Source organism: Schistocerca nitens, chromosome 1, assembly GCF_023898315.1.
Source record: "Schistocerca nitens isolate TAMUIC-IGC-003100 chromosome 1, iqSchNite1.1, whole genome shotgun sequence".
Lineage (NCBI taxonomy): Eukaryota > Metazoa > Arthropoda > Insecta > Orthoptera > Acrididae > Schistocerca > Schistocerca nitens.
This window is the reverse complement of record NC_064614.1, coordinates 1,026,788,711-1,026,816,235: the sequence shown is the minus strand read 5'-3', so window position 1 is coordinate 1,026,816,235 and position 27,525 is coordinate 1,026,788,711. Positions and strand designations below refer to the sequence as shown.

General features: G+C 38.9%; 2 protein-coding genes and 1 long non-coding RNA gene across 3 annotated transcripts in view; 2 read left to right on the top strand and 1 right to left on the bottom strand.

Moving 5' to 3' along the window:
• Window positions 1-27,525, bottom strand: part of LOC126196587 (uncharacterized) — a 131,560-nt gene that overhangs the window by 53,610 nt on the left and 50,425 nt on the right. The window lies entirely within an intron of this gene.
• LOC126196544 (uncharacterized) lies at window positions 21,279-26,308 on the top strand. The gene has a single exon (XM_049934573.1). It carries the CDS (start codon window positions 21,562-21,564, stop codon window positions 22,741-22,743), a length of 1,182 nt encoding a protein of 393 aa, XP_049790530.1. The 5' UTR covers window positions 21,279-21,561; the 3' UTR covers window positions 22,744-26,308.
• LOC126196560 (protein singles bar) overlaps window positions 23,183-27,525 on the top strand; it is a 158,951-nt gene continuing 154,608 nt past the window's right edge. Inside the window, exon 1 of the mRNA XM_049934574.1 lies at window positions 23,183-23,310. Coding sequence (XP_049790531.1) covers window positions 23,264-23,310 — 47 coding nt within the window. The 5' untranslated portion in view covers window positions 23,183-23,263. The remainder of the gene's footprint in view (window positions 23,311-27,525) is intronic.

Sequence of the window (27,525 nt, the reverse complement as noted above, 5' to 3'; positions counted from 1 at the left end):
TCCGGAACAGGCATTGCCGGCACATGAGGCCAAAGCTGGTCCAAATGACGCACTGCAACACCCGTGTCCATCTGGATTTCATACAGGCATTCGCCATGGTGTCGTAAGATGCAGCCAGGACTCCATTTTGGCCACCTGCCATATCCCCGTACCCATACAGCCGGCCAAGCGAAGCACCCGCGGACATGAGGCAGAAGGCTGCAGAAGATGAAGTAGTGTGCAGGGCTGTCGGCCATGTAAGAGCTCAGCCGGGCTGTAGTCGCCCATGGGGGTAAAACGGTAAGAAGCCAGAAATTGAAGAAGTGCATCATCAGCAGAAGAAGTCAGGAGTTTCCTCATCTGAGCCTTAAATGTGCGGACCAGTCGTTCAGCCTCACCGTTTGACTGTGGATGGAACAGAGGGGCCGTGACATGCATGACGCCATGACGGGCACAAAAATCTGCAAAATCAGAAGAGGCAAATTGCGGACCATTATCAGTAACATGAGTAGAGGGAAGGCCTTCCAAAGAGAAAGTGCGACCTAGAGCATTGGTGGTTGCCGCGGTGGTAGGCGACGTGCAACGGACAATGAAAGGAAAGTTAGAGTAGGCAACAATAACGAGAAGCCAATAAGTACCTAAAAAAGGTCCTGTGAAGTCAGCATGAATAAGCTCCCAGGGATTCTCAGGCGAAGGCCACAGTGACAAAGATGACTTCGGGGTGGCGGCCTGTGACGCACAAGGGCCACAGGCAGCAACCATGTGTACGATTTCAGAGTCGATGTCGGGCCAGTACAGATGACAGCGCGCCAGAGATTTTGTGCGAGAGACACCCCAGTGCCCTTGGTGGCACAAGACTGAAGCACGCAAAGACGCAGGTACCACAACACATGGTGAAGCATTTTCGGTGGAAAGGAGGATAACACCATCCCTAGCCGTGAGGCAATAACGCAAAGCGTAGTAGTTCCGCAATGGATCAGAAGTCTTAGTGGATGGACAATCTGGCCAACCCTTCTGAATACAGCGTAAAACCTGGGAGAGGGTGGGGTCAGAACCAGTAGCAGCTGCCTGCTGGTCCCGATGATGGGGAACCCGTCCACAACCCGCTGCTCGGCAACATCCAGGTGGAAACACAAAAGTTCGTCCCTATTGAATGCCAGACCAGAACCCATGGGAAGGCAAGACAGTGCATCAGCATTCACATGTTGAGCCATTGGCTGGAAATGAATCTCATAATTGAAACGAAACAAGTAAAGAGCCCAACGCTGGAGGCGGTGGGCAGCCTTGTCGGGAAGTGACGATGGATGAAACAAGGAAACAAGTGATTTGTGATCCGTAACAAGATGAAATTTGGATCCATAGAGAAAAACACCAAACTTATCAAGAGCATAAATAATGGCCAAAGCTTCTTTTTCAATTTGAGAATAGTTTCGTTGGGCATCCGTGAGTGTTTTGGAGGCATAAGCAATGTGTTGTTCAGAACCATCAGAAAAACGGTGCACAAGGACTGCACTGACCCCGTATTGAGAGGAGTCCGTGGCAAGAACAAGATGTTGGCCAGGTCGATAAGTAGCCAGGCACGGGGCCTGTTTCAGCATAGTCTTCAATTTCTGGAAAGCCGCATTGCATGACGCGGACCAGTGAAAAGGCATGTTTTTATGCAACAGGCGATGCAACGGCTGAGCCACCGAAGCAGCAGACAGTAAAAACTTGTGATAGTATGCTATTTTCCCCAAGAAGGTCTGCAGTTCCTTAACAGATGTACGGCAAGGAAGGCATCGATCACAGCGACAGTTTGCTGAAGTGGACGAATACCATCCCGAGAGAGTTGAAACCCCAAGTACGTGATAGATGCCTGAAAAAATTTTGATTTCTGAAGATTACACTTAAGACCAGCAGTCTGTAAGACATGAAAAAGTATGCGGAGTTTGAAGATGTTCGTCAGTGGTGGAGCCAGTGACAACAATGTCATCCTGGTAATTTATACACCCAGGGACAGTGAGCAATAACTGTTCCAAGAATCGCTGAAAGAGAGCACGGGCGCTGGCAACCCCAAATGGCAATCGTTGGTATTGATAGAGGCCGAAAGGCATGTTAAGGACCAGAAACTGCCAGGAAGCAGCGTCGAGAGGAAGTTTATGATAAGCTTCTGACAGGTCAAGTTTAGAAAAATACTGGCCTCCAGCAAGTTTAGTGGACAATTCTTCAGGTTGAGGCATAGGGTAAGTGTCGATAAGGCATTGAGCATTTACAGTGGCTTTGAAATCACCACAGAGACGAATATCACCATTTGGCTTAGCAACGACAACGACAGGAGAGGACCACTCACTGGAAACGACAGGAAGCAAGACCCCTGAAGCAGTGAGACGATCCAGCTCCCGTTTGACCTGATCACGAAGGGCCACAGGAATGGGCCAAGCCCGAAAAAACTTAGGCCGAGCAGTGGGTTGGAGCGTGATATGAGCTTCAAAGTCATTTGCACGGCCTAACCCAAGAGAAAAAAGGGACGAAAATGTCGTCGACAAGGAATCCAACTGAGCATAAGGAATAGCATCAGAGACGATATTGACAGAGTCATCTATGGAGAACCCAAAAACGTGAAAGGCATCGAAACCAAAAAGATTCTCCGCGTTACTATGGTCGACTACAAATATGGGAACAGTGTGAATGACAGATTTGTAAGACACCTCAGCAACAAATTGTCCCAAGAGAGAAATCTTCTGTTTATTGTAAGTCCGTAATTGCCTAGGTACAGGTGACAGGATTGGAGAACCCAACTGAAGATACATCTGAGAATTGATGATAGTGGCAGCAGAACCAGTATCCACCTGCATGCGAACATCTCGACCAAGTATTTGGACAGTGAGGAATAACTTCCCTGAAAGGGAAGAAGTACAATTGACAGACAACACAGAATCAGAATCAGCGTCATGTTCATGAACATCATGTATGCGGTGGAATTTGCAAACGGATGACACATGACCCTTTTTTTTGCATTTGTGACACATGGCCCAACGTTGTGGACAATCTTCTTGTGAATGTTTCGTAAAACACCGCGGACATGAAGAAAGTTGCCGTGGGTTTTTCTGCAGTTTCTTAGAGGTTTGTTTATGGTTAGGCCGAGACTGCACTTGGGAGCATACTGTGGCCACGTCGGCCGGCGGGGACACACCACACGCTTCGTCAACATCGCACAGAGGTTGTATTTCCCCGACATCACCCCATGCCTCTATTTGCGCCCCAGCGACACGAGAAATTTCAAAAGCCTGAGCGATGGATAGGACTTCATGTAGAGTCGGATTTGCCAACTGAAGGGCACGTTGCCTAACTTCTTTGTCAGGCGCCGATCAGATAATAGCATCCCGTACCATGGAATCAGCATAGGATTCTTTGTGAACTTCAGTAACAAATTGACACTTTCTACTGAGGGCATGAAGTTCAGCAGCCCAAGCACGATAGGATTGATTCAGTTGTTTTTGACAATGATAGAAGGCAACACGAGAGGCTACCACATGCGTTTGCTTTTGAAAATAGATGGACAGAAGTGAACAAATTTCAGCAAAGGACAAAGACGCAGGATCTTTCAAAGGAGCCAATTGCGACAACAACCGATACATTTGAGGTGAAATCCATGAAAGGAACAGAGACTTACATGTTTGTTCGTCCGTGACATGAAATGCCAAGAAGTGCTGTCAAAGATGTTTTTTGTAATCAGACCAGTCTTCCGCCGTCTCGTCGTAAGGAGAAAAAGTAGGTAGAGACAATGACGAGAGACACCCCACATTTGATGCCGCGACGAAATCACGAATCGCATTTGTGAGAAGCGTTTGCTGTTCTATGAGACCTTGCAATAGTTGCTCTAAAGTAGCCATGGAAACATGTGGGTCAACAATGGAAAAGAAAAATCCCATCCTCATTGCCAATTGTAATAACTTCAAGTTGAACAAATATATGTCAAGGAAGACGCAATACATGAAAGTCACAGATCAAGTAAACAGAATAAGACGTGTGTACACTTTAAAAGTCAAATCATAACTGAGTCCAAGTCCAGCGGCCGCTGGCTGGCTGGCTGCTTAGGTGGCGCTGCTGCTGCATGGCTGGCAGACAGTGCCGCATGTAGAGGACGTGCGTAACTGCGCGGCAGCACTTTGAAAGATCGGTGAGTCACAACAATCTAACTTTAGGAAAAAAAACAAATTCACACAGTTCTGAAGACTGCAAGAGCTGTCAGGTGCAAGAAGTATCACACAAATCACACAATCAGTGTAACAGCTCATGCATCCAAGTTGCTGACAAGAATAATGTACAGAAGAATGGGAAGGAAATTGATGATGTGTTAAAATCATTTTGGCTTTAGGAAAGGTAAAATCACCGGAGAGTCAATTCTGATGCTGCAATTGATAATGGAATCAAGACTAAAGAAAAATCAAGGTGCGCTGATACACTTTGTTGACCTGGAATGGGTTGACTATATCAAATGGTGAAACATGTTCAAAATTCTGAGGAAAATAGGGGTAAGCTATAGGGAGAGATGGGCAACATACAACATGTACAAGAGCCAAGAGTGGAAGACCACAAACAAAGTGCTCAGATTAAAAAGTGTGTAAGATAGGTGTTTAGTCTTTTGCACCTACTGCTTGATCTATATATCGAAGAAGCAATGATGAAAGCAAAAGAAAGGTTCAGGAGTGGATTTAAAAATCAAGTTGGAGGGATATCAATATAATTTGCTGATACATTGCTGCCCTCAGTGAAAGTAAAGAAGAATTACATGATGTGCTGAATGGACTGAACAATCTGAGTTCAGAATATGGATTGAGAGTAAATCGAATGAAGACGAAAATAATGAGAAGTAGCACAAACGAGAATAGCGAGAAACTTAACATCAGGATTGATGGTCGCTAAATAGATAATGTTAAGGAATTCTACTACCTAGGCAGCAAAATAACCCATGATGGGCAGAGCAGACTAGCACTGGCAAAAGCGGCATTCCTGGCAAATGGAAGTCTACTAGTATCAAACATAGGCCTTAATTTGAGGAAGAAATTTCTGATGCTATGTTTGGAGCAAAGCATTGTATGATAGTGAAACATGGACTGTAGGAAAACCAGAAAAGAAGAGAATTGAAGTATTTGAGATGTGGTGCTGCAGAAGTATGTTGGAAATTAGGTGGACTTGTAAGGTAAGGGATGAGGAGGTTCTCCAAAGAATCAAAAAGTAAAGGAATATATTGAAAACACTAACAAGAAGAAAAGGCATGGGTAGAACATCTGATAAGACATCAGGGAATAACTTCCATGGTAGAAGAGGAAGCTGTAGAGGGTAAAAATGGTAGAGCAATACAGATATTGGAACACATTTAGCACATAACTGAGGATGTAATATGCAAGTACTTCTCTGAGCTGAAGAGGTTGGTACAGGAGAGGATTTTTTTTTTTTTTTTTTAAGAGCATGCTCACACAGGATTTGTGAGGATAAGATTAGAATAATTACTGCACAGAGAGAGGCATTCAAACAATCATTCTTCCTGCACTCCATATGTGAATCCGATGGGGAGAAGCTCTAATAACTGGTACATTGGGAAGTATCCTCTGCCATGCACCTCTTGGTGGTTTGCAACATATAGATGCAGATGTAGATGTTACCTCAATGAACTGGCACACTGCCTCAAAAGTGACAACACCAGGAAAGATAAACCTTCTTTTAAATAATGCCTACTTTTATCAAATATGAGCTATGGCTCTTTCTCTAATGATTTTATTATTGATGGGCAATTAAATCTCCAACTTTCCTTTCATCTATTAGCTACATGCCAAACCAGACTAATGTAGCCCAATTCACCACACAATATGAATACAATTTCAACAATTTTAAGTAATGTTTCTTTTTAAGTAATATTTCTTGCTCTATCATCTACACAGCCAGGACAGATTAATCCTGTGGACATACAGCACTTACAACAACCTATAACCCCCCTTAGATTTATGTATTCATGTATGAGTTAATCTTTAACAAGTTTTCAGATGCGTATGTTTCACTTTATAAATATTAATTTACATGATATATATTTTTGTGTCTACTGAAGAACCATTGTGCTATGAATTATTCTGTTTTATAACAGCTCAGATTTATGACTGCTATGTTTTAGTCTATTTAACAAAGCTTAAAATTCTGTACCATCCAGTAATATTACACTTTTACCTAAAAACTTGTACACATTGCTCTGCTAATTATACTACTGCAGTAATAAATTGTTATTTCAATGGGAAGGAGGTACAACTAGCTGGAGATTGTCGTACATGTTATACTGGACAGCACCTGTTGCCTCGGCTCTGATGTCATACTTAAATTACTCCAGCAAGTGGCAAAAATGTTTGAGAAGAACAGGCTTACTCAAGGAATTCCAGTGATGCACACAATACGTAATATTGTCCCCAGAACTGATTGTTGACAACTGGATCTAATTTGAGTGGAAGGCATAAACCAGAAACTTTGAAAGTTCTGTGCCAAGCTAGGCCCTCCTTAGTGGTGCATTTCACATGAAGGGCAACATGTGTGTGTGTGTGTGTGTGTGTGTGTGTGTGTGTGTGGTGCACATGAGAGTTTTTTAGATTATGCAACTCTCCATCCACTCATGATAATAATAGCTGTAGACGAATCCAACATATTAGAGCTAGATACAAAGAAATCCTCATTCTCCCTGCAACCCAGGTGAGACTACTTACGTCCTAGTGATCAATTTCTGAAGTATTCACAATGAAGTATCAGAGTTTGAAGTGCTCCAGAAAAGCAGTGAAGCTCACATAATGCTAAGTACAAAAGCTGGTTGAGACCAAAATTTGACAGAAGTGAGATTTTTGGGGTAAATTGAAGGATAAGCTAATGGGGTGATTGGTTGGGGTTTAAGGGACTAAACAGCGAGATCATTAGTCCCTTGGTCAAGAGAGTAGAGTTGCTGACATCTGCCAGGAATTTGACTGGATTGTGACAGTGTGTAGGAATGGTAAAACTGAAAACAATATTGACATCAGAGCAGAGAGGTAACTAAAGGAAAACTAAAAGTATGTGGGCCGAACCAGTACATATTTAGGTCAAAGCACATGAGGCACAGGGATCATCTGTAATGAGAGAAAAACCACCCACATCCAACTGCCCACCAACCTGATTAAAGGGCAAAGACTGCTACAGAGTTAAATTACTCTGTTCCATTTGTTAATAATTTACTAATGGAAATTTTAGTTTTTAGTATCACTAATATACCTCACATGGATGTAAAACATATTTTTTGTGGTATTAACATGACAAAGAAAGTTGAATTTGAATGTATAACATGACACACGACATATGATGGTTGGTTGTTGTGGGGAAGGAGACCAGACAGCGAGGTCATCGGTCTCATCGGATTAGGGAAGGATGGGGAAGGAAGTCGGCCGTGCCCTTTGAAAGGAACCATCCCGGCATTTACCTGGAGCAATTTAGGGAAATCACGGAATACCTAAATCAGGATGGCCGGACGCGGGATTGAACCATCATCCTCCCGAATGCGAGTCCAGTGTCTAACCACTGCGCCACCTCACTCGGTGACACACAACATATGAGCTATGAATCATGTAGTACTATAAGACTTACAAGTATGAGTTCTAAATGAGACTATTTTCCTCAAAACTGTAGCTGCTCCTTCTATTTAGTATTAATTTGTGTAGTAATGTAAATATCATACAGGAAATCCAAAGTAGGGCATTTCTCCTTCACATAACACCTGTAGGTTCCAACACCTGCACTGGAAAATATTGTGAAATAGCTATACGGACATGGTGTAAGCAAACTATGATTTCCCAGTTTTATAACATCGTTGTATTAAAAAAAAAATGCCTATTATACATATGATCTGTTACTGATTCTAATATACCAAATGACACATTCCTACTACATCAGTATCATTTTATTTTACAGGCTGACTGGCAAATCTCATTAAAAGGTCCCACAAAATCGTTTGTAGTCTGGACTTTGTACTGTAATTTCTGATATTAAATGTGGCTTGACACAGGATGTATGGACTCTGATCCACTACTTTTAGTAAGATAGCATGTCAGACAAATGAACATAATATGTCAGTGAATATTTTGTCACTAGCTTACTTAATGTTATTGATTACCCACAGATAGGATTATAAACATATTTCATCATGCCATACCAGCTGTGGTTATACTATGACATGGCAGCTTTCTGTTTGGGTAAGCGAATGCATGTAATCATGTACATTATTGTATGGCTTTTGTACCACATACACACAGAAATATGATGTATACCTGTCCCTATGTACCAGTGTATTACAATGTGAAATGAAGTTGGAATCTTAAGATATGTCAGTAACTTGAGTTATATTTTGAGAAAACACAGTATATACAATTCTCTACAGTAAACAGCACAACACCATTGATAAATATAGACTATCTGTGTGACTTGATGAGAAATTGAATTGGAAAAACACATTGATGATCTGCTGAAATGGTTAGGTTCAGGTACTTATGCTATTAGGGTTATTGCAAATTTTGATGATAAACATATCAGTAAATTAGCGTACTATGCCTATTTTGATTCTCTGCTGTCATATGGCTTCATATTTTGGGGTAATTCATCACTAAGAGAACAAGTATTCAGTGTCTAACCACTGCGCCACCTCGCTCGGTGACACACAACATATGAGCTATGAATCATGTAGTACTATAAGACTTACAAGTATGAGTTCTAAATGAGACTATTTTCCTCAAAACTGTAGCTGCTCCTTCTATTTAGTATTAATTTGTGTAGTAATGTAAATATCATACAGGAAATCCAAAGTAGGGCATTTCTCCTTCACATAACACCTGTAGGTTCCAACACCTGCACTGGAAAATATTGTGAAATAGCTATACGGACATGGTGTAAGCAAACTATGATTTCCCAGTTTTATAACATCGTTGTATTAAAAAAAAAATGCCTATTATACATATGATCTGTTACTGATTCTAATATACCAAATGACACATTCCTACTACATCAGTGTACAAAACTGTGTAATCAGAATAATAGCTGGAGCCCATCCAAGATCATCTTGCAGACGTTTATTTAAGGAACTTGGGATATTCACAGTACCTTCACAATACATATTCACTTATGAAATTTGAGGATTACAGCAGCATCTGATTCTACCCATCTGCTTTGACCCATGAAGTCTTCACTATGGTGGAAATAACCATTCTCTGTGTCTCCAATATGGTGCCTATGACATCACTACATAAACACAACAACAAACATGAAAATACATATAAATACAATATGACAGTAAAGTCTCACTCCAAAAATATAATGAAACATATAAACAAACATATAAAAATGCACAACCATGATCCCAAACTACAAAAAAAATTCCCACATTCCGAACCCACAACACATGAAAACCCCCACAAAACATCACAAATCGTGAACAATAGACCCAAACAAACGACTACTTACCACCAAAAAATTCTGACACTACACTCTAGGTTGGCTGCCCCAATCACACACACACACACACACACACACACACACACACACACAAAAAGAACTCCCAAACTACCCACAACCTACCAACACCCCCCCCCCCCCCAAAAAAAAAAAAAAAAAAAAAAAAAAAAAAAAAAAAAAAACCACAAAATGAACGAAACTCAGTCACACATTACAACTCAAAAACAACTGAAACAAAAAAATACTCTGCAACCTAATCATAAAACAACCTCCCCGCCCCCCAACCCACCTATCTAAATCCACATTATCCACACACCCCCTCCTCCCCCACATGCCAAACCCCTCAAACTAACCATCCTTGCCCTGTACATCTTACTCACTGCCCTCAAAAAAATACAATAATCGCCACGAATGCTCTTGTGCCAGAAACACTCATCTAAATGAGATTGCAGGTTAGAAGAGCGCCTCTTGACCCTATGACTTATTTTACCGACCCCCCCTCCCCCCAAACCCCTCTATTGTATTAGTACATGCCCCAGTTTCATAATTTTTAAACTCTAAACTATGGTTTACAACTAAATGATCATAACCCCTCTTCCCCAACACCCTATATGACTAAAAGGCATTTGACACTAGTACAGTACTCTCCGCCTCTACATACTCTTCAAGTATCTCCACCAATTCCCTCTTAGTACGCCCCTCCACAACCCTGTAAACACAATCCGCATATCCACTCCCAGAAATAACAGCCCCTACACCCATAAACCAACCAGAGACTTACCCCTCCCACACTTTCTCTTCCCAAGCTGTGATTCATCTATCTCAACCACCACCCCAGGCCCACCCAACTTACTCCTATACTTCACATACTTCAAACACACTTCTCTACAAAAAGAAAACCAATCTAATACCATCCTATCACTCACTCCAGTCTCATGCAAACAAAAGCTGATATAGGACCTATAACAAAAATATTAAGTCATCAAAACAATCTCTCTCACGACCAACCTAGATTTCTTGAAGCAGGTACCGCATCTAATGGAGTGCCAAAAGTTGTCCTTTCAACACCGCCACATATAACAGCCCTGGTTTGAGATGCCGGAACTCTTCCAAACCTCATATTTTTTCTGCAGACACTACATTTGACAATCTCTGCTTTCAATTCACACATCTGGAGAAACTTTATCAATGACATCTTGTCTTCGCCAGTCTCCAACTGCAACCTCACGCTATTGAACTTCATAGTCATATCTGAGCCTAACAAAAGATGCCACACAATAAATTAAATGTCTTACTGCACCACAAACAGCAAACCAATAACACCTATTGAAAACGCAAACACATAAACAAAAAAAAAAAAAAGTTAATGATAACTCACTGAAACCAATTTCAATCCTTCAGTCACAGACACAGCCAACAGAGGGCACCATGAACCAAAACATCATGACATCTACAAACACAACCAACTCACAAATTAAACTCCGTGCTGTAATGACATCACAGACCACAACACCCTTACGTCTCGGGTCAAAGCAGATGGGCGGTATCAGAAGCCTCCATTGACCCGAAATTTGTTGTTAATCTGTCCCACTTCAAAAATAACAGTGAAGTGCATAGCTTCAACACTAGAAGAAAGTATGATCTTCACTATTCTGGGTTAATCTGACTTTGGCACAGAAAGGGGTGAATTATGCTGCCACAAAAACCTTTAGTCATTTGCCAAATAGCATTAAACGTCTGACATAGCTAACCGACATTTAAAAACAAATTAAAAGAATTTCTGCATGACAAATTGTGACAAAGCAAGCTGAGATATTTTTACTTCCCCTTTTGTTTTGCCATCTGCCTCCTTAAAATTCATTTTTTTCAATTTTAACTAATAACCATTAAATCTGCATTTTCATAAAAGAGAAAGGCTGGCCCTCAGTTTTAAGGAATATAACAGCAGATCCAATTTCGTGCTTGGTTTTATGTACAGAATTGATTTTCTACTTTATTTTTACTATTACTGGTTAGTGCCTTTCGCTATAGGGTGAAATCAGTGATTGTCGTAACTTAAATTCTATTGTTGAAGTATAAGCTAATATAAATTGTATACTAACTATACACATTTGGGAACAGAAAAAAAAGCATTTTTAAAGTATTTATTTGGCTCTATTCGAAGACATGTTAGCAAAACCAGCCCTTAATTAATTCCAAAGTAATTAACAGTTTTGTCCAAAGTACTTTTTGCGTACTTATATTTGTTAATTTCACAATTTAAACAAATAATTTGGCCTAAACCTTGTAGTAGAAGAAAATGTTAAAAGGAACAAATTTTTTGATGTATTCAGTTAATTTAATGAGTTAAGTTCAAATTGTAATTTCTGTAAATTAAACTTTGAACAATGTGTAGTTTCAGCACCTATTCTTGTGAGGATATATACGTGCCCGATTTTTGGTCACGAGACAGTCAGTCCACGGCTGAGTTTCAGATGAGGAACCTATGATGGTTAGAACAAAAATAATGCATCAACTTAACAGCAAAATAAGTGTTACACCAATAGGCCGTGTGTTAAAACAATGAAGTGTCTGTTCCATACATACCTGATTATTCCGAAAGAAATGTGAATTATATGGTTATGATTTATTACTCACAGATATTCAACAATTGTAGCAGTACGTGGATGTTCACCTGAAAACTATTAATGAGGCTTATCGAAAGTTAAACAGTAGTGCAGTGGCCATATTAAATGTGTATAGGGGGGGAGGGGGCGGGTGTGAAAAGTGAAAGTAAATAACTGTGAAAGGCAAATGTGCACCTGTTGGCTACATCATTTAAAGTAGTCAGTGTTGTACTTCCACACTACAGTTTTCAGCCAGTATCACAATGCAGAACGTTGGCACCAAGGACAACAAACGAAGAAACAAAGCAGGTGAGCATCGTCAAAGACTTCTTCTACTCAACAGATGAATTTTTAGATATTAAGTAGTAACTGTAATAAATAAATAAATAAATAAAATAAAAAAAAATGTGTAAAGAAAACTTATGTTACAGTGACACATTCCTCATTATTACAAAATGTCATATTCATGATCTACGGAACAATTATTAATGTATGTATATGTGAGAGGTGGTAGACAATTGATACATAGACAAATGTCATCATTTATTAAAAATTGCAGGTGCTTGAAAATGACCCATGGTTGACACTGGCCAATTATACAGATAATAAAAAGAATACAGCATACTTGGACTATGTTTTCATTCTCAAAACACGGTGAGGCTGTGGACCCCTACAAAAATAATATGTAGCGTAAAATAAGGGTCAAAAGAGGGAGAAGCCAAAATCAACATCCTATGTGTGAGCTAAGTTGTCTGCACAGAATGTATGCCATATAATATGTCAGAGAAAAGATACAGTCAGAGATTAAAACTGAGCACAGGAAAATGAGAATTACTGCAATAACTTGGAAGCCCATGTTTACTATGCATGTGCTCACAAAAGAGATATGAGCCCCAGGGGGAATAAACTAAAGATGATGATGTATGCATCACATTAGACAATAAATACAAATTCAATATGACCGAGAGTGAGCTGGATTTGAGACTATTTTGGCAAGACTCAATATCACGGGAGAGCATAAGCAAATAGGCTGGTTCTTTTAATGACCACCAGATTTATCACCAGGTATGACCAAATAATCTAGAAACTTCTTCAGCTCAGTAATACATATGTCCTCTGATCATACTGTTATCTTTGTAAAAGGACTTAATCATCCAACAACAGAATGGGATAGTTACAGTTTTGTAAGGGATGAGTATGAAAAAACATCCTGTGAAACAATACTAAATGTTTTCCCAAAACACTACTTAAAAAAGATAATATAAAAACTCACATGATAGAAATATATTAGATCTAAAGGCATCAAACAGACAAGACCTCTCTGACAATGTCCACAATGAAACTGGTATCAGTGACAAGCAGGCTGGCGTAGCAACAGTAATTAGCTAAGAAAGAAAAGGCCACTAAAACAAGAAATATTTAAATTTCATTAAACTAGACATTATCACCTCTCAAGGAAGAATGTTAAACATTTAGCGCTGGGCAGAAGTATGTAAATGAACTGTGGCTCAGGTTCAGATTAACAATTGACCAAGCAATGGATGGAAATGCTAATGAGCCGAAATCATTATGGGCACTGTCCACAGCAAGACTGAATGCCATCTAGTGGCATTGTGGGCACAAGACACTGTAAGAAACATATATGAGTGAAGCAGAGGTTAATAGTGAAGCATTACAGCAAAGGTATGGACTTCAAATGGGTAAAGCCACTGACATAAGACACTTTGACAAAGAGCAGTTAGTAGCGGCCAGACACCTGGGAACAAGCATCTTGGAAAAAGAGAAGCTGGTCAGATGTTCGCATGCTATTGTCATAATTATCTATGGACTGTGGTTGAAGAAAACTGGAACCATGAATATGTGAGATGATGTTGGACATCCATACCTCTTCACAGAACATGGTCAGAGGCTTGCCAATTCCCCCAAGCATGATAGGCGACGAAGCGTGCCAGTTCTGACTACAAAGTGCACGTACAAGTGTTTTGGGGCACACTATTCAGTGCACAGCACTGAACATGGGGCTCTGCAGCAGATGACTCTCAGTGTGCTCTCACACTGATCCAATATGGTCTGTTATGATTATAATGGACATACGATCACAAGATTGGAACATGGATAAATGGCAACATGTAACCTGGTTGTACAAATCACGATTTTCTCATGGCAGATTGCTGGTCACATCTTTGCTGCTTCCACATTTATCCATGTATTCATTTTTTGTGTAGATTCTGTCACAATAACAAGTATCCAGTGAGAAATTAATTCTGCAGGACACATTGATGATTCATAGAGTAAGTTGACACCCTACTTGTTGTGAAGCCAAGCAAATAAGCATCAACACAGAAAACAGTAAATGAAGCTTTTATGAATGTTACTAACTGGAGTGGCACAAATGGGCTAGCTTTAAACTTCGAAGAAATAGAGCTCATCCAGTTTTGTACTGTGAAAAATATCCCTAAGTTCTTAACTGTGCATTATGATGGAAACTTAGTGAAAAAACCATAAAGTAGACCAGCTACAATGTTTATGCCCTTCCACTTTTGCCAGAAGAAAAATTTCCAATGTTGCAGATATTAGAGTTACTAAGATTAGAGATTTTCACCGAGTGACGTCTTGTGGAATAATATTGTGGGGCAAGTCCTCATTTAGACCATAATAAGTCATTGCACAAAAGAAAGTAATCAGAATTATGTGTGGGCTCACACAAGTACATCTTGCAGGCATCTCTTTGGGCAGCTGGTAATATCAAACACTGCCTCACTGTACATTTACTCACTTGTGACACTTAATGCCAACAATCCATCAGAGTTTGAAAGTAACAGAGATATTTACAAGTACAAAACTAGAAAGTAAGCTGATCTGCATTACTCTTTAATGACTCTAACTATGGAACATGAAGGGGTGAAATATTCAGCTACTTGACATCTCATTGAATCGGGTGTACTGCTGGTGGTCTGCGTTTTTCTAACACAATATTTTGATGTCGTACCTAGGCGTCTTCATCAGGTGCTTCCTGTGACTGAACAACAGGCTGACCGTGTCCTGTATTTATGTCTGGATGGTGTCTGATGTCTAACAAAGACATCATGGTCAGCTTCAATGTTGTGTCTCTGTTCACTAGGATATCACATCAGGACACACTTGATTTAATCAGTACAAAATTTGGTGGAGCTGTGTTGGACCTTTTCAAGCATATCTTAACATCAACCTACTTCCTATGTGGAGGCCAATTTTATGAACAGGCTGAAGGGGTGGCGATGGGTAGTCCCTTATCTCCAGTAGTGGCAAATCTGTTTATGGAGAGACTCGAGGATGAGGCACATACAACTGTTGCCTACAAGTTGACCTGTTTCTTTAGGTACGTTGATGACATGTTTGTCATCTGGCCACATGGTCAGGAAAAACTGCATGAGTTTCTTGACCATCTGAACTCGAGACACCTCAGCATTAAGTTCACAATGGAACTAGAAAATAATGGTCAACTTCCCTTCCTGGATGTCCTGGTGAAAAGGAAGACAAACAATGGAACTAGAAAATAATGGTCAACTTCCCTTCCTGGATGTCCTGCTGAAAAGGAAGACAAACGGCACATTAGGCCATAATATGTATAGAAAACCTACACACACAGACTGACAGCTGCCATCATCCGGCACAGAAGAATGGGGTGCTGAGAACACTTGTTCACTGAGCCAAAACACTGTTTGACTCAGACAGCTTGGCAGCAGAGTTAGAACACCTACAGCAAGTGTTTGCATACAACAGATACTCAACAGGGGACATTCGCAAGGCGCTACATCCCTCCAGATGACCTGATACTGAGGGAAAAGAACAAGAAGAAGAGACTAGGACAGTAGCCTTTCTACCGTATGTAGGACGTATATCTGCTAAGCTCAGCAGAATACTGTAAGAGCACAATATCAAGAGTGTGTTCTCCCCACCAAACAAGATCAGGGTGCTTCTTGGAATGGTTAAGGATGATATGGGATTGAGAAAACCTGGTATCTACCATATACTATGTGAATGCGGTATGTCTTACATTGGCCAGACCACCAAGACTGTGGACATAAGATGTAAAGAGCAGCAAAGGCATACCAGGCTACAAGAAGCCACTAAATCAGCAATAGCAGAACATTGCTTGGAACTTGAGCACACCATGAATTATGATAAAACCAGGATCTTATCTCAGACCCCCAAATTTTGGGATGGCATCATCACTGAATCGATCGAAATCAAGATGACAGAGAACTTGATAAACCAGGAAGCTGGATACCAACTCAGCACCGCGTGGAACCCAGCTTTGGACATATTATAAAACAACTGAAGAAAACACAAGATCAGGAAAATGACAGGGGTGCTGGAGAAAGTCGGAATGGTCACCAACAGCAAACGCAGCCTGTCGACAGTGTGAGGAATGCGCCTAGCAGGCACCGACCTAATAGGAAACACCATGAAATGGCTGCCACTGGGAATAACAGCAGAAGCGGGTGCAGACGGAAGGCGGAACACCTGGCAACCAACAGCCACGGTCGCACTGGAGAAAGTCGGAACGGTCACCAACAGCAAACACAGCCTGTTCACAGTGCTAGGAACGTGCCGGGTGGGTGTGGACCTAGTAGGGTACGTCATGAAATGGCCGCCACTGGGGAAAACAGCAAAAGCGGGTGCGGGCGTAAGACAGAACATCCGGTGATCAACCTACACAGTCGCAGCGGGAGCAGACGGCGTAGGGAACGCCAGACACTGTCCAGACATAAATACGGGACACAGTAAGCCTGTTGTTCTGTCACAGGAAGCACCTGATGAAGATGCCGAGGTATGTCGTCGAAATATTGTGTTAGAAAAACGCAGACCACCAGCAGTACACCCAATTCAACAAGATGTCACAAAATCGTCGAGGAAGTCTAAGAAATTATATTCAGCTATTCTTTGACAATATGACAATGGGAAATAAAATTTCTGGCAGATAGCAAAAGTGGTTGGTTGATTTGGGAGATGGGACCAAACTGAGGTCTTCACTCCAGTCGGATTAGGGAGGATGGGGATGGAAATCGGCCGTGCCCTTTTGCAGAAACCATCCTAGCATTTACCTGAAGTGATTTAGAGAAATCACAGAAAACCTAAATCAGGATGGCTGGAGGTGGGTTTGAACCATCATCCTCCTGAATGTGAGTCCAGTGTGCTAATCACTGTGCCACCTCGCTTGGTCTATCAGAAGTATTTTCAGGTGTGAAATCGAGATGTTTCTTCTTAAGAACTTCTTAAAAAGAAATGATTAGTCATTTTTACAGAAAAGGCTTTAAATGGCCAGCATATGACATTCATTTAAACTGAACTTGAATAAACTGCAAACAGCTGGTATGTGATGATCTGTTAACAGCTGTTTGCAGTTTATTCAAGTTCAATTTACCATGAATTTTTTGTTTTAGTGATATATGTGTGGTATATGTTTGTTTTGTTGACACATTCAACATCATAACATTTATCTTTGATATTATCTACAGAACAAGTAACTAACTAATTGTGCTTCTTTGGTACATTCAGTGAGCTTGCCAAGCCTTTGCCTTTGGTTGTATAGACCACAAAATTTCTAGTTGGAAAACTAAATGCTAAAGCATTAATGACATCATTCTGGCACAGATGAACATGAATACATGGATGCAACAGAATAAAGGAGTCTGTCGCAGGAATGAAACTAAAGTGCACTCATTTAAATATTTAGCTAGGAGGCATAGATGCAGACAAACAACATTGTTTAATGCAAGTATAAGAATAAAAAGGAGTACCAGAACTCTTACAGAAAAAGCAGCTGATGAAATATTTCAGAGAATTTAAGGCAAACTGATCATCATGAATATTGACACAGGTCAATACATACAGTCCAGTTCTTCTGTGAACTTCACATGCTATAAAAATACCAGAAGTAGAAAGTGTTACGTTTTGGAGATTGCAGATACATCACAACGTTAATCTGAAACCTCAGTGCATAGAATTAATGAAGCAACGTAGTTCAGCTGCAGTTGGTGTATGCATGGTTATGGTACTGCTATACATGATTTAAAAATGAAGAAACTAATTTATTCTGCACTTTCCATTTAGTAATGAGTTAACATATTATAAAATATTTTTTGTGGGAACTCATCTTACAGGAACATTATTTCCAGAATAAAGAAATTTATAAGAATTATATCCTGTGTTTATTCTAGAATATCCTGCACAGACATCAGCTAAATTGTACTTATGGTGATATTGGTGTTTGCATTGTTTATGGACACTGGCAATAAGACGTCAGCAGCTCATGAATTGTGTGCTGATGTCAATTTGTTGACACTGGTCGTAGCCAATCAGATGATTTCATATAATTGACAAATGAAATTCTCTGAACCATAGGATATCTTTTGGCAGAAATTACAAACTGACTGAATGTGTTTGGAATATAGAGAATGCTACAATAATTTTTTGGTGATCAGGTTAGTATGTGTAATCTGTATTGTGTAATAGATGATTTGGAGTTTTGAGACAAGACTATCCTAAGTTAAAATATTTTATGAAGCTAGCAGTGTTATATGTTGACCCACTGTGCCATATTGTATAAGGCAATATAGAGATAAAATTTACGATTGTTATAATTGTATACAGCTTATTCAGATATAAAGAGACCAACATTATATGCAGATTCATTGTGGCATACTGTACTTGGTTTGAAGAAAGTGATCAGTTTGTGTTACAACGTACTTTTTTGAAGTAGTTACTTATGTAAACGCCTCCTTGCAACATAATTAGGCAAGGGTAATTGTAAAATAACTGTAACACTGTAACTATAAAACATATGATGACACCAATTACATGAAAGCATGTTCAAAGGTGAATAAATATTCTGTTCTATTGTATTCTTTGAATTTCAAGGTAGCTTACTGATTTTTGCATTTATTTGGAGAAGGAAAAAACGAGATGTGCTGACAGACTGAATGAATGTGGGGGGGAAGTAGCCTATTTGTGCTGGCAGACTGACCTGAAGCTCAGGCTGAGGCATATGTTAGTTTGGAATGTAACAGCCTGGGTATGAGTTTGCAAAGCCAACAAATGTGAAAGCTGAGCTGGCCGGTGTGGCCGAGCAGTTCTAGGCGCTACAGTCTGGAACCGCGCGACCGCTACGGTCGCAGGTTCGAATCCTGTCTTGGGCATGGATGTGTGTGATGTCCTTAGGTTAGTTAGGTTTCAGTAGTTCTAAGTTCTAGGGGACTGATGACCTCAGAAGTTAAGTCCCATAGTGCTTAGAGCCATTTGAACAATTTTTTGTGAAAGCTGAAAATGTGTTTGTGGTGACATACAGATCTGTAGCTTATTCTGAGGCCTAAGTTAAGTTGGAATGTGGTAATTTTATTGTGAGTTGGCAAAGCCAACAAATCTCAATACGAAAATTATATTTCCATAATAGAATGCTGTGTAGCATAGCACAAGATAAACATTCATCATTGCAGTAACCAACTTCTATGACTTCTTTCTGATTATGACAAAAATTCTAACCCCACAGTAGTACAGGAAGGACATAAATACCTGGATACACATATATTCAACATGAGGCCACAGCACATTAAATATTATGTAGATAATGTATAGGAGATTAAGACTGAATAAAAGGAATTTCTGTTACATGACTCCTCCTATTCCATGTTAAGATTATCTCCATGGAAAACATAAAATTTAATGTTGTGAATATTTTATAATTACAATTAGCATTACCATACAATAGTTTTTTTTTTCTAATAATGGAGATTTATTTCACTGTATTGCTTTTAAAATAAAATGTATGTTTTTGCCTTCTTTCCAAAAACAGGAGACCACTATTTGTGGAATCTACAGCAACTTTTCTTATGATTGTAACAAGCTACATTATTTTCCACTGCTCTGTCCTACAGGAAGTTCTCTAGGTTATAAGATAAGTAAATGTCTTATCTCTGGTGTCTGCTTCCTGTATCTCTTGTTCTTTCAGAATATTAACTGAAAACATCGTGTGTCATTGCATGACTGCTGACACATTACATATACAGTTCACTGAAAATCTTCCCATTCATTCAGGCAAGCTTGAACTATTTGGTCTCAAACATTCCACCACATACCTCCCCAACCCCAAGCTGTCCTCCTTTTACTTTCTTATGTTATGAATTCCATCATCAGTTACGAGGTTGTAAGCAGTAATGTGTAATTTATGGACACACATCCTCATTTACCTACTGCTTGTATTTTATGATTTGTTAAGCACGTAAGATACACCACTATGCTGTCTAAATCAACCAAGTTCAGAGAATAGCACTTCATCTACAAATTTTTACCTACTATCTTAGTCATGTATCTCAGATTATCTGGCTCCCTGTCAAATGCCACATCTTAACTGTAAATACTTTCCAGTAGGCTCAGTTCCACAGATGACTGTAGCTGTAAGAAAGACTAATTCCTATTTACTTCACTATAATAGAACTACTTTTATAACTGTTCTAACTTGACTTCAGTACTTTCCTGGCCTTGGCACAAAATATCTCCGATTTACCATATTTACACACTAATACGTATGTTGGTGACTTTGACACATGGATTGTGTTGCCTTAATTTATGTACTTTTGTAGTTTGCCGTACATTCTGGCACTTCGATATCATTAGTGACAAGAACTATACGAAATAAGGTCATGTACCCTACTATTTGCCAAAGTGAACTACATCCCAAAGCGCTGTGAAATTGTAGTTGCGTGTGGTGCTTTTTTCTATAACTGTTAAATTAGTGTACAAGTAACTATATCCTTCGTTCTAACGTAAAGCTGACGAAAGTATAAATTACAAATGTTTTTGTTTAATCAGCCGAATATATACCAGCTCAGACGAGTACGGTAGGCCAATAAATTATTAGCTCTGTGTTGCATAGAATACGTAACAGGGCAGCTTTTGCTTACATGTCATGAGCATTACCATGCACAACAGGAGCATCACTTTAAAAAAAGGCATGTTGCGTACAGAGTTACGTTAAAAAGTTAATAGTCATAGAATTTTGGTGTTATTTTCGCATAAAGAGCTTAAGACAAGGCATTTTTCTTATTTTGGCAGCACATTGTTGACGTTTGTAAGATTTGTTTTCAATTCATTCTAACTACTGTGTTTCACAGAAAACTAAGTATTGTGTTTGTGGCAGCACTGCGTAAAACAAGCGACGTTTTGCGAAAGACAGCACGACATCTACACATGTAAATACAGTGCAGTCAATAGTGAGATAACATCAATGAAATTTCTACTACAACTGAGGAAGATGCACTTGTGGCAAGCATTACGCAACTTGTACTGCGAACTGCACAGCTATATATAAGACATCTCTGCCCCTGCGAGTTCATTTGTCCGAATACTATTGCCGTCTACGGACACGTAAGTCTTGGTTGTGCGGTGTTAGAAGTGTATTTAAGTTCCGTCCTATAAACTACGCCTATATCTCTCTGGAAGAAGATACGACATGGAACCAAACGGTGTAAAACGGTCGTGGATGGACGAAAATTTTATGTTAGATGTTTTGCGCACAGCGAATTCGTCTGGCTTAACCATTGATAAATTTGACGTCACAACAGCTCTGTCGCCAGGCAACAACTACATCAGCGAAATCTACCGTGTGATTATTGAAACTTCAGACCACCAAGTGCGCTCTGTGATCGTCAAGTGTTTGCCGACCGCGGAATACAACTTGAAGTTTATAGCTGATTCCCGCCTATTTGAGAAAGAGACACTTTTCTACAGTGAAACGCTGCCTGCTATGTGTAGTGCTGAAGATGCTCATTCCCTCAAGCTGGAACCACTGGCACCTGAGTGTTTTTACAGCGAACGTGACAGTCTCTTACTTCTCGAAGACCTCAACGCTGTCGGGTTCAAAATGCCAGATAGGCTGCAGGGACTGAACCTTGACGAAACAGTTCTGGCAGTCGAAGCACTTGCGCGATTTCATGCGTTATCCATGGATTTGCCTGATTTGGAGGAGCTGTACCCGGACACACTGTACTGCGGCAAGGATTTCGAACACGCGTCTCGGTACGTTGCTAACGGCGTTACAGCGCTTGCAGCGGCTGTTGAGACCTGGCCTGGGTTTCGTGAATTGGGTCTACGATTAAGGGAAACAGCAAGAAGTGCGCATGCACGTGTTGTGGAGCTTCTGGAATCGAAAGAGTCACCCGTGCTAGTGTTGAACCACGGTGACTTCTGGACCAATAATATAATGTTCCGTCGAGATGCAGCGACTGGCCAGCCGGTAAACGTCCGCTTACTCGATTTCCAAATGTTGCGCTACGGATCGCCCGCTCTTGATCTACAGATTCTTTTTAACACTAGTGTGAAGGAGGAGGTACGCCATGATCTCAGGGACACAGTACTGAAACGGTACCACAATGCTTTCACTCGTGCCTGCAAACGAATAGGACGGGAGTCCCATTTTTCATTGGAGCAGCTGCATGCAGAAATGGAAAGAAATGCATTCTTTGGTTTTTTAAATGCATGTCTCATGTTGCCCGTGGTTTTAGCTGAGAGGGGACAGCCTCCAGATTTAGGGCATTTGGCATCCAATCCGGATGCAAAGTTGGACTGTCATTCTGTGTCGAGGTTCAGAAAACAGTTTCAACGGATTCTTATGGAGTCGAGGGAACTTTTGTGATGCTAGTGTGTCATAGCCTTCAATTGAAAGTAATAGTACATATATTCAATGACATCTGCTTTCTGAATAAGTTACTAGCCCAGATGGCTACAAATTTTATTTATAAACATTACATTGAATCTGGAGAAGATTTATCGCTTTGTGTTAGTATCTTAGAAGATTAAAGGACTAAGTGTGTGCTAGGGTTTAACAATAGAACTAGTTAGTGCAAATTATTACTTGTCACAATGTGGTTCCAAAACTGTTACACAAAGTACAGTAACTTCTTTGTCTCAGCCTTGACTTGTTATTTATAATCTAGCCACACAAATAAGGTAATGAATACCTATTTCTCAACATGACAAACAAAATGAAGTCCTTGTTGTATGTCTCAGTAACTTCCAGCCAGACATTTTTTTAAGGATTCAGAGAACATATTGTGTTTCATGTTCTCTGCAATCCGTCCTAGACTGTGAATGTTGTTAAGTTATCATAGTGTTGAAAATTTTGCAGTGGTATGAATTTAATACACTTTTAGTTCATGAAAAACATTCTGATGCTGACAGAAAACTTAAAAGGAAACAAAAGGTAAGATTACAGCTTCAATCACTATATAATTTCTTAATGCTAGAATGCAATGAATGATATTTTTCATTTCCGGGATACAGTAATGGAGATTTTTGTTGTTATTCTTTCACTTTAGCAATTCCTTTGTATTCTGTTAGATTAACTGCAGTTTTGTTATAAGTGATGTCGAGTTTGTACTCAATGAGTAATACTCAGTCGTGGCGTCATACATAGCCATTTTTTATTTATTTATTTATTTTTTATTATTTTTGGCAACAGGATTATAGTATTTGCGAAAATATTGCATTTCTTCATGTGCAGAACTGGACACAAATATGTGCAGCTTAATTTATAGCTAAAATTATCACTAAAATGCTTATGCTTTGAAATAAGGTGGTATCATCCTGTAGTTGCATGATGCTTAAATGAAATTGTTAGAAATCATTAACATGATACCAGATGCCACTTAATCATTAACCTGTTTTAAAGTTGTGAAGAGAAAAGAAGTTGGAATTGTATTCCAGTACTTACAAATTAACAACAGATTCCAACTACCATGACAGAAATGGCAATGAGGCAGAAATCTCCAAATAGGAACAGTAGCAGGTATGTGTAAAATACAGGAATGCATGAATGAGGCCAAGGAGTAGAGATTGAAGGGAGCAAGACAACAGAATAAATTACAATTACACCTCACATGCACGTATAGTCTCTGAATTTTCTAAATAAGGAAATGAAGACTGAATAATTAACAACTGGGATGTGAAATCCCTGACATTTCTGTCATGACTGTAAACAGGTGTAAGAAAGTGAAGAAACAGGAAAGTGAATGCTGAAAGGGCTGACTGTTAACCTGTATGTTAATATACAGTATCTGTAACACAAAGTAATGAGATGTTGAGGTATGGAGCACATTTATCTGTGCTACCAAAAATGTCAGTGAGACTCTTCATTCTATGTATCTTCAGTTACCAACCATTAAAACACTTTAAAGAAGTATGTCTAATGTTAGTCTATAACAAATAACATTTGCAACAAACTACTATGAATGTTGCATATTCTTCTTGCCACAACTTTTTCATCTGCAATTACCTGAAATATTTCAGGCATTTTTGCCTTCATAACAAATTTTTAGTTATTGAACGAACATGTTCACTTTTGTGGACGCAGATTAGTTTATTTAATTATCAAGCCTTTGATAAAAGCCCTACATTGTTCTCTCATGAAATTGGGGATTATGAGTTACAGTAAGAAATTACAATGTAATTTAGTTAAACAGAGTAGAGATGTTTTAACTCTTACCGATGTGTTGTTATCAGTTCTGCTGAGATTTTAAAGATGTAACTTTCCTACTGAAAACTGTTTATGTAATTTCTTATTTTAAAAAAAGCAGTGTTTATTCATGATAGTGAAATCCCACTTGCCATTACGTGTAATAGATTTTGCCATCCTTAAGAAAAATTTTATGACTGTGCTATGTCTTTGATTAAGTTTATGATTATCTTGTTCCTTTTGGAACAAGCTTTGTTTAGAAAAGAAAATATTTGTCATTAGTTGGTATTGTACATTTAAGAATCATTAAGAATTTGAGTTTTCAAGGAAGCATACAATTACACATATTGCCAAACACATCTTACAAACAGACTTATACTATTTAATCTTGTATGCAGATTTCAGTTCTGTATAGTACTGTAATGGTAGCCTACAAAAATTTGGGGCAAGGGATGTGAAATTTCTGAATAGAAATGCTTATTTATTCTGAGTTTTTGAATGAAGATAATGACTCCTGTTGTGTCTTATTAAATAGTCAATTCTTATTATGTCTGATTCATTTCAGATGTCAGTATTATGTGAATAATTTAAATTTTTACTTACTTCACTTTTGATGCAGACTCATTTGTTGACTCAGGTTTCCACCATTGTTATTTATGAACTTGACTAAATTTTAAATGATTTTAAAATTATAAAGTGTACTTTTCTATCCTCAATCAGATGAGGATAAAGTGTGTAAATGCATTGCAATGAAGAATTTAGTTAGTCAAATCTTCAAGATGCATATGATTCCACACTATATAGTCATATTTAGCCAAATGAATGTTTGTGTATTTTTATGCCATCATGCCAAAATGTGAAAGAAGCCATTTGCCCTTATGGATGTAAAACATATAGCCTAGTAATAATATCATTGAGGGTGTAAATATCTTATATGCTCTTTATTTTCTCTGAGGAAACATTGATACATTCATTGGATTTGAAGAATGAGTAGGTGGTAGGCTCTGAAACAATAAACAAAGATAAGTCCTCATCACACTAGCTAAAAAATGTATAAATTCGCACAATCATGTTTTACTGGATCTGTGTGTTTAGGGACTTGCATCTTCATATCACCTGTGGAGTTGGTAACAGTGAGAAACACAGAGAACAAACTAATCATGGAATCTCAAGCTTTCAGAACTGGTAGTTCCTGTAACAGTCTACAGAATCATTAAAAATTGTGCAAAATGCGAATGAAGAGAAGTAAATGCGGAAGGTATTGATTCTGGTTATAAGTGTTATTACATATGAATTCACAAGGTATATGGAAAATTATTAGAATTACAAACAGTTAAGGATGTGCTGTTTGGAAAGAAAAGTTATCTGCAGAAAAATAACACTTTTAGGGAGTGATTTGTTACTAATTGTTTTCCGCTAAGCCTACAGGTTTTGGTGTGTAGCCTAAATTTACCCTGAATGTCTCAATGAGTTGGTTGTTTTTGAAATGGGGCACTTTCATGCTGCAGTATGTTTAATATTCTGTGTTTCAGTATAAAAACAAGAGTCTCTTGTTTATGTCTTTTGTTATTCAGTGTGTTGGTAATATTTAGTCGCGTGTACCGTTGGTAGCAATGATTGGACATACATTCTGTGCAGTAATTGTGGTGCAGTTTATAAAAGTGGCAGTGTACTATGCATGTATTGGAACTCTTTACACTGAATGCACACAAATTGTTGGTTTTATTAAAATATAATTATTTTTTTATGTCTTGTTTTTCATTTCTAAATTATTCATTTCGAAACTAGAATAACATATATGCTTGTACGCCAGTGAAACCAACTAAAGTGGTCTTAAAGGTATCTACAGGCGTTGATTTACAAAGACATTTCTGTTTATTATGCTATTTTCAGTGAGAGGTGTAAAAGTGTGTTATCTTTTTTAATTACTAAATATCCTCTATCTGAAATCTGACATCATTTTCCATAGACCATCAAATGTAATAGAAATATTACTAATTTAATTTTGGTTTTAATGGTGGTTGACTAAAATGCAGTTCTCTTATTCCCATAATGTCTAGCAGTAAATTATTCTATTACTAAACATTTACTCATGACAAAATCATAATAAATGTATTTGTTTCTCCAGCAGCATGTAATATTGCTTGTACTAGCAAGCAGCAATCATATAATTGTCTCTTACCCAATGTGCTCTTGTTAGTATTAATGTAATTCTGTTTTCTGATGACCAAAACACTTGAACACACTTTGAGTTGACAATAGAAATGTTTTACTATGGTAATATTTCCTGAGAGATGTAAACATGCTGTACTAACATGCATATGTAAAACTGGAGATCAGCAAATCTTTTCTAATTATGGATTTACTTTACTTCTTCCAGTCTTCATAAGTGTTTGATAAAATATTGACTCATTGAACTTAGTAGAACTTGTGTAGATGCAATCTCAGTTTTTCTGGAGAGAAAGGAATACAGTACTGCACAAGTGAAGTTCTTAGAAGGGCTACACAAGAAAAATTATCCTGTTTGGATGTTTTGTGGTGTTGCCAAAGCCTTTGTTTGTCAATCACAACATTGTAAGTGACAAATTAAAGTTTATGGGACTAATAACATCCCTCATTCATGGTTGCAGAAATCAGAGGTCAGACTGTATCACTTGCATGAAACTAACATCAGAATGGATGAGCATAATATGTATGGTCATACAAGAAGAATATAGGGCTCGCACTTGTTCTTCTTAATCTACAATGCCTTGAAAGTGTGGTTCATAAACTGCATTGTTTGTAGGTGACAGGTTTACAAATGAGGGATGAAAACTCAACCTTAGCAACTCAGATGGTAGTTTAACAGTTCTATGAGTGGTTACAGCAACAATCTTTATCTCAAAAAGATAATTGTTATTCACTTTCTGACAAACAGAAATAACCTGCTAGCACCAGCAGACACTAGTTGTCATACACTAAATG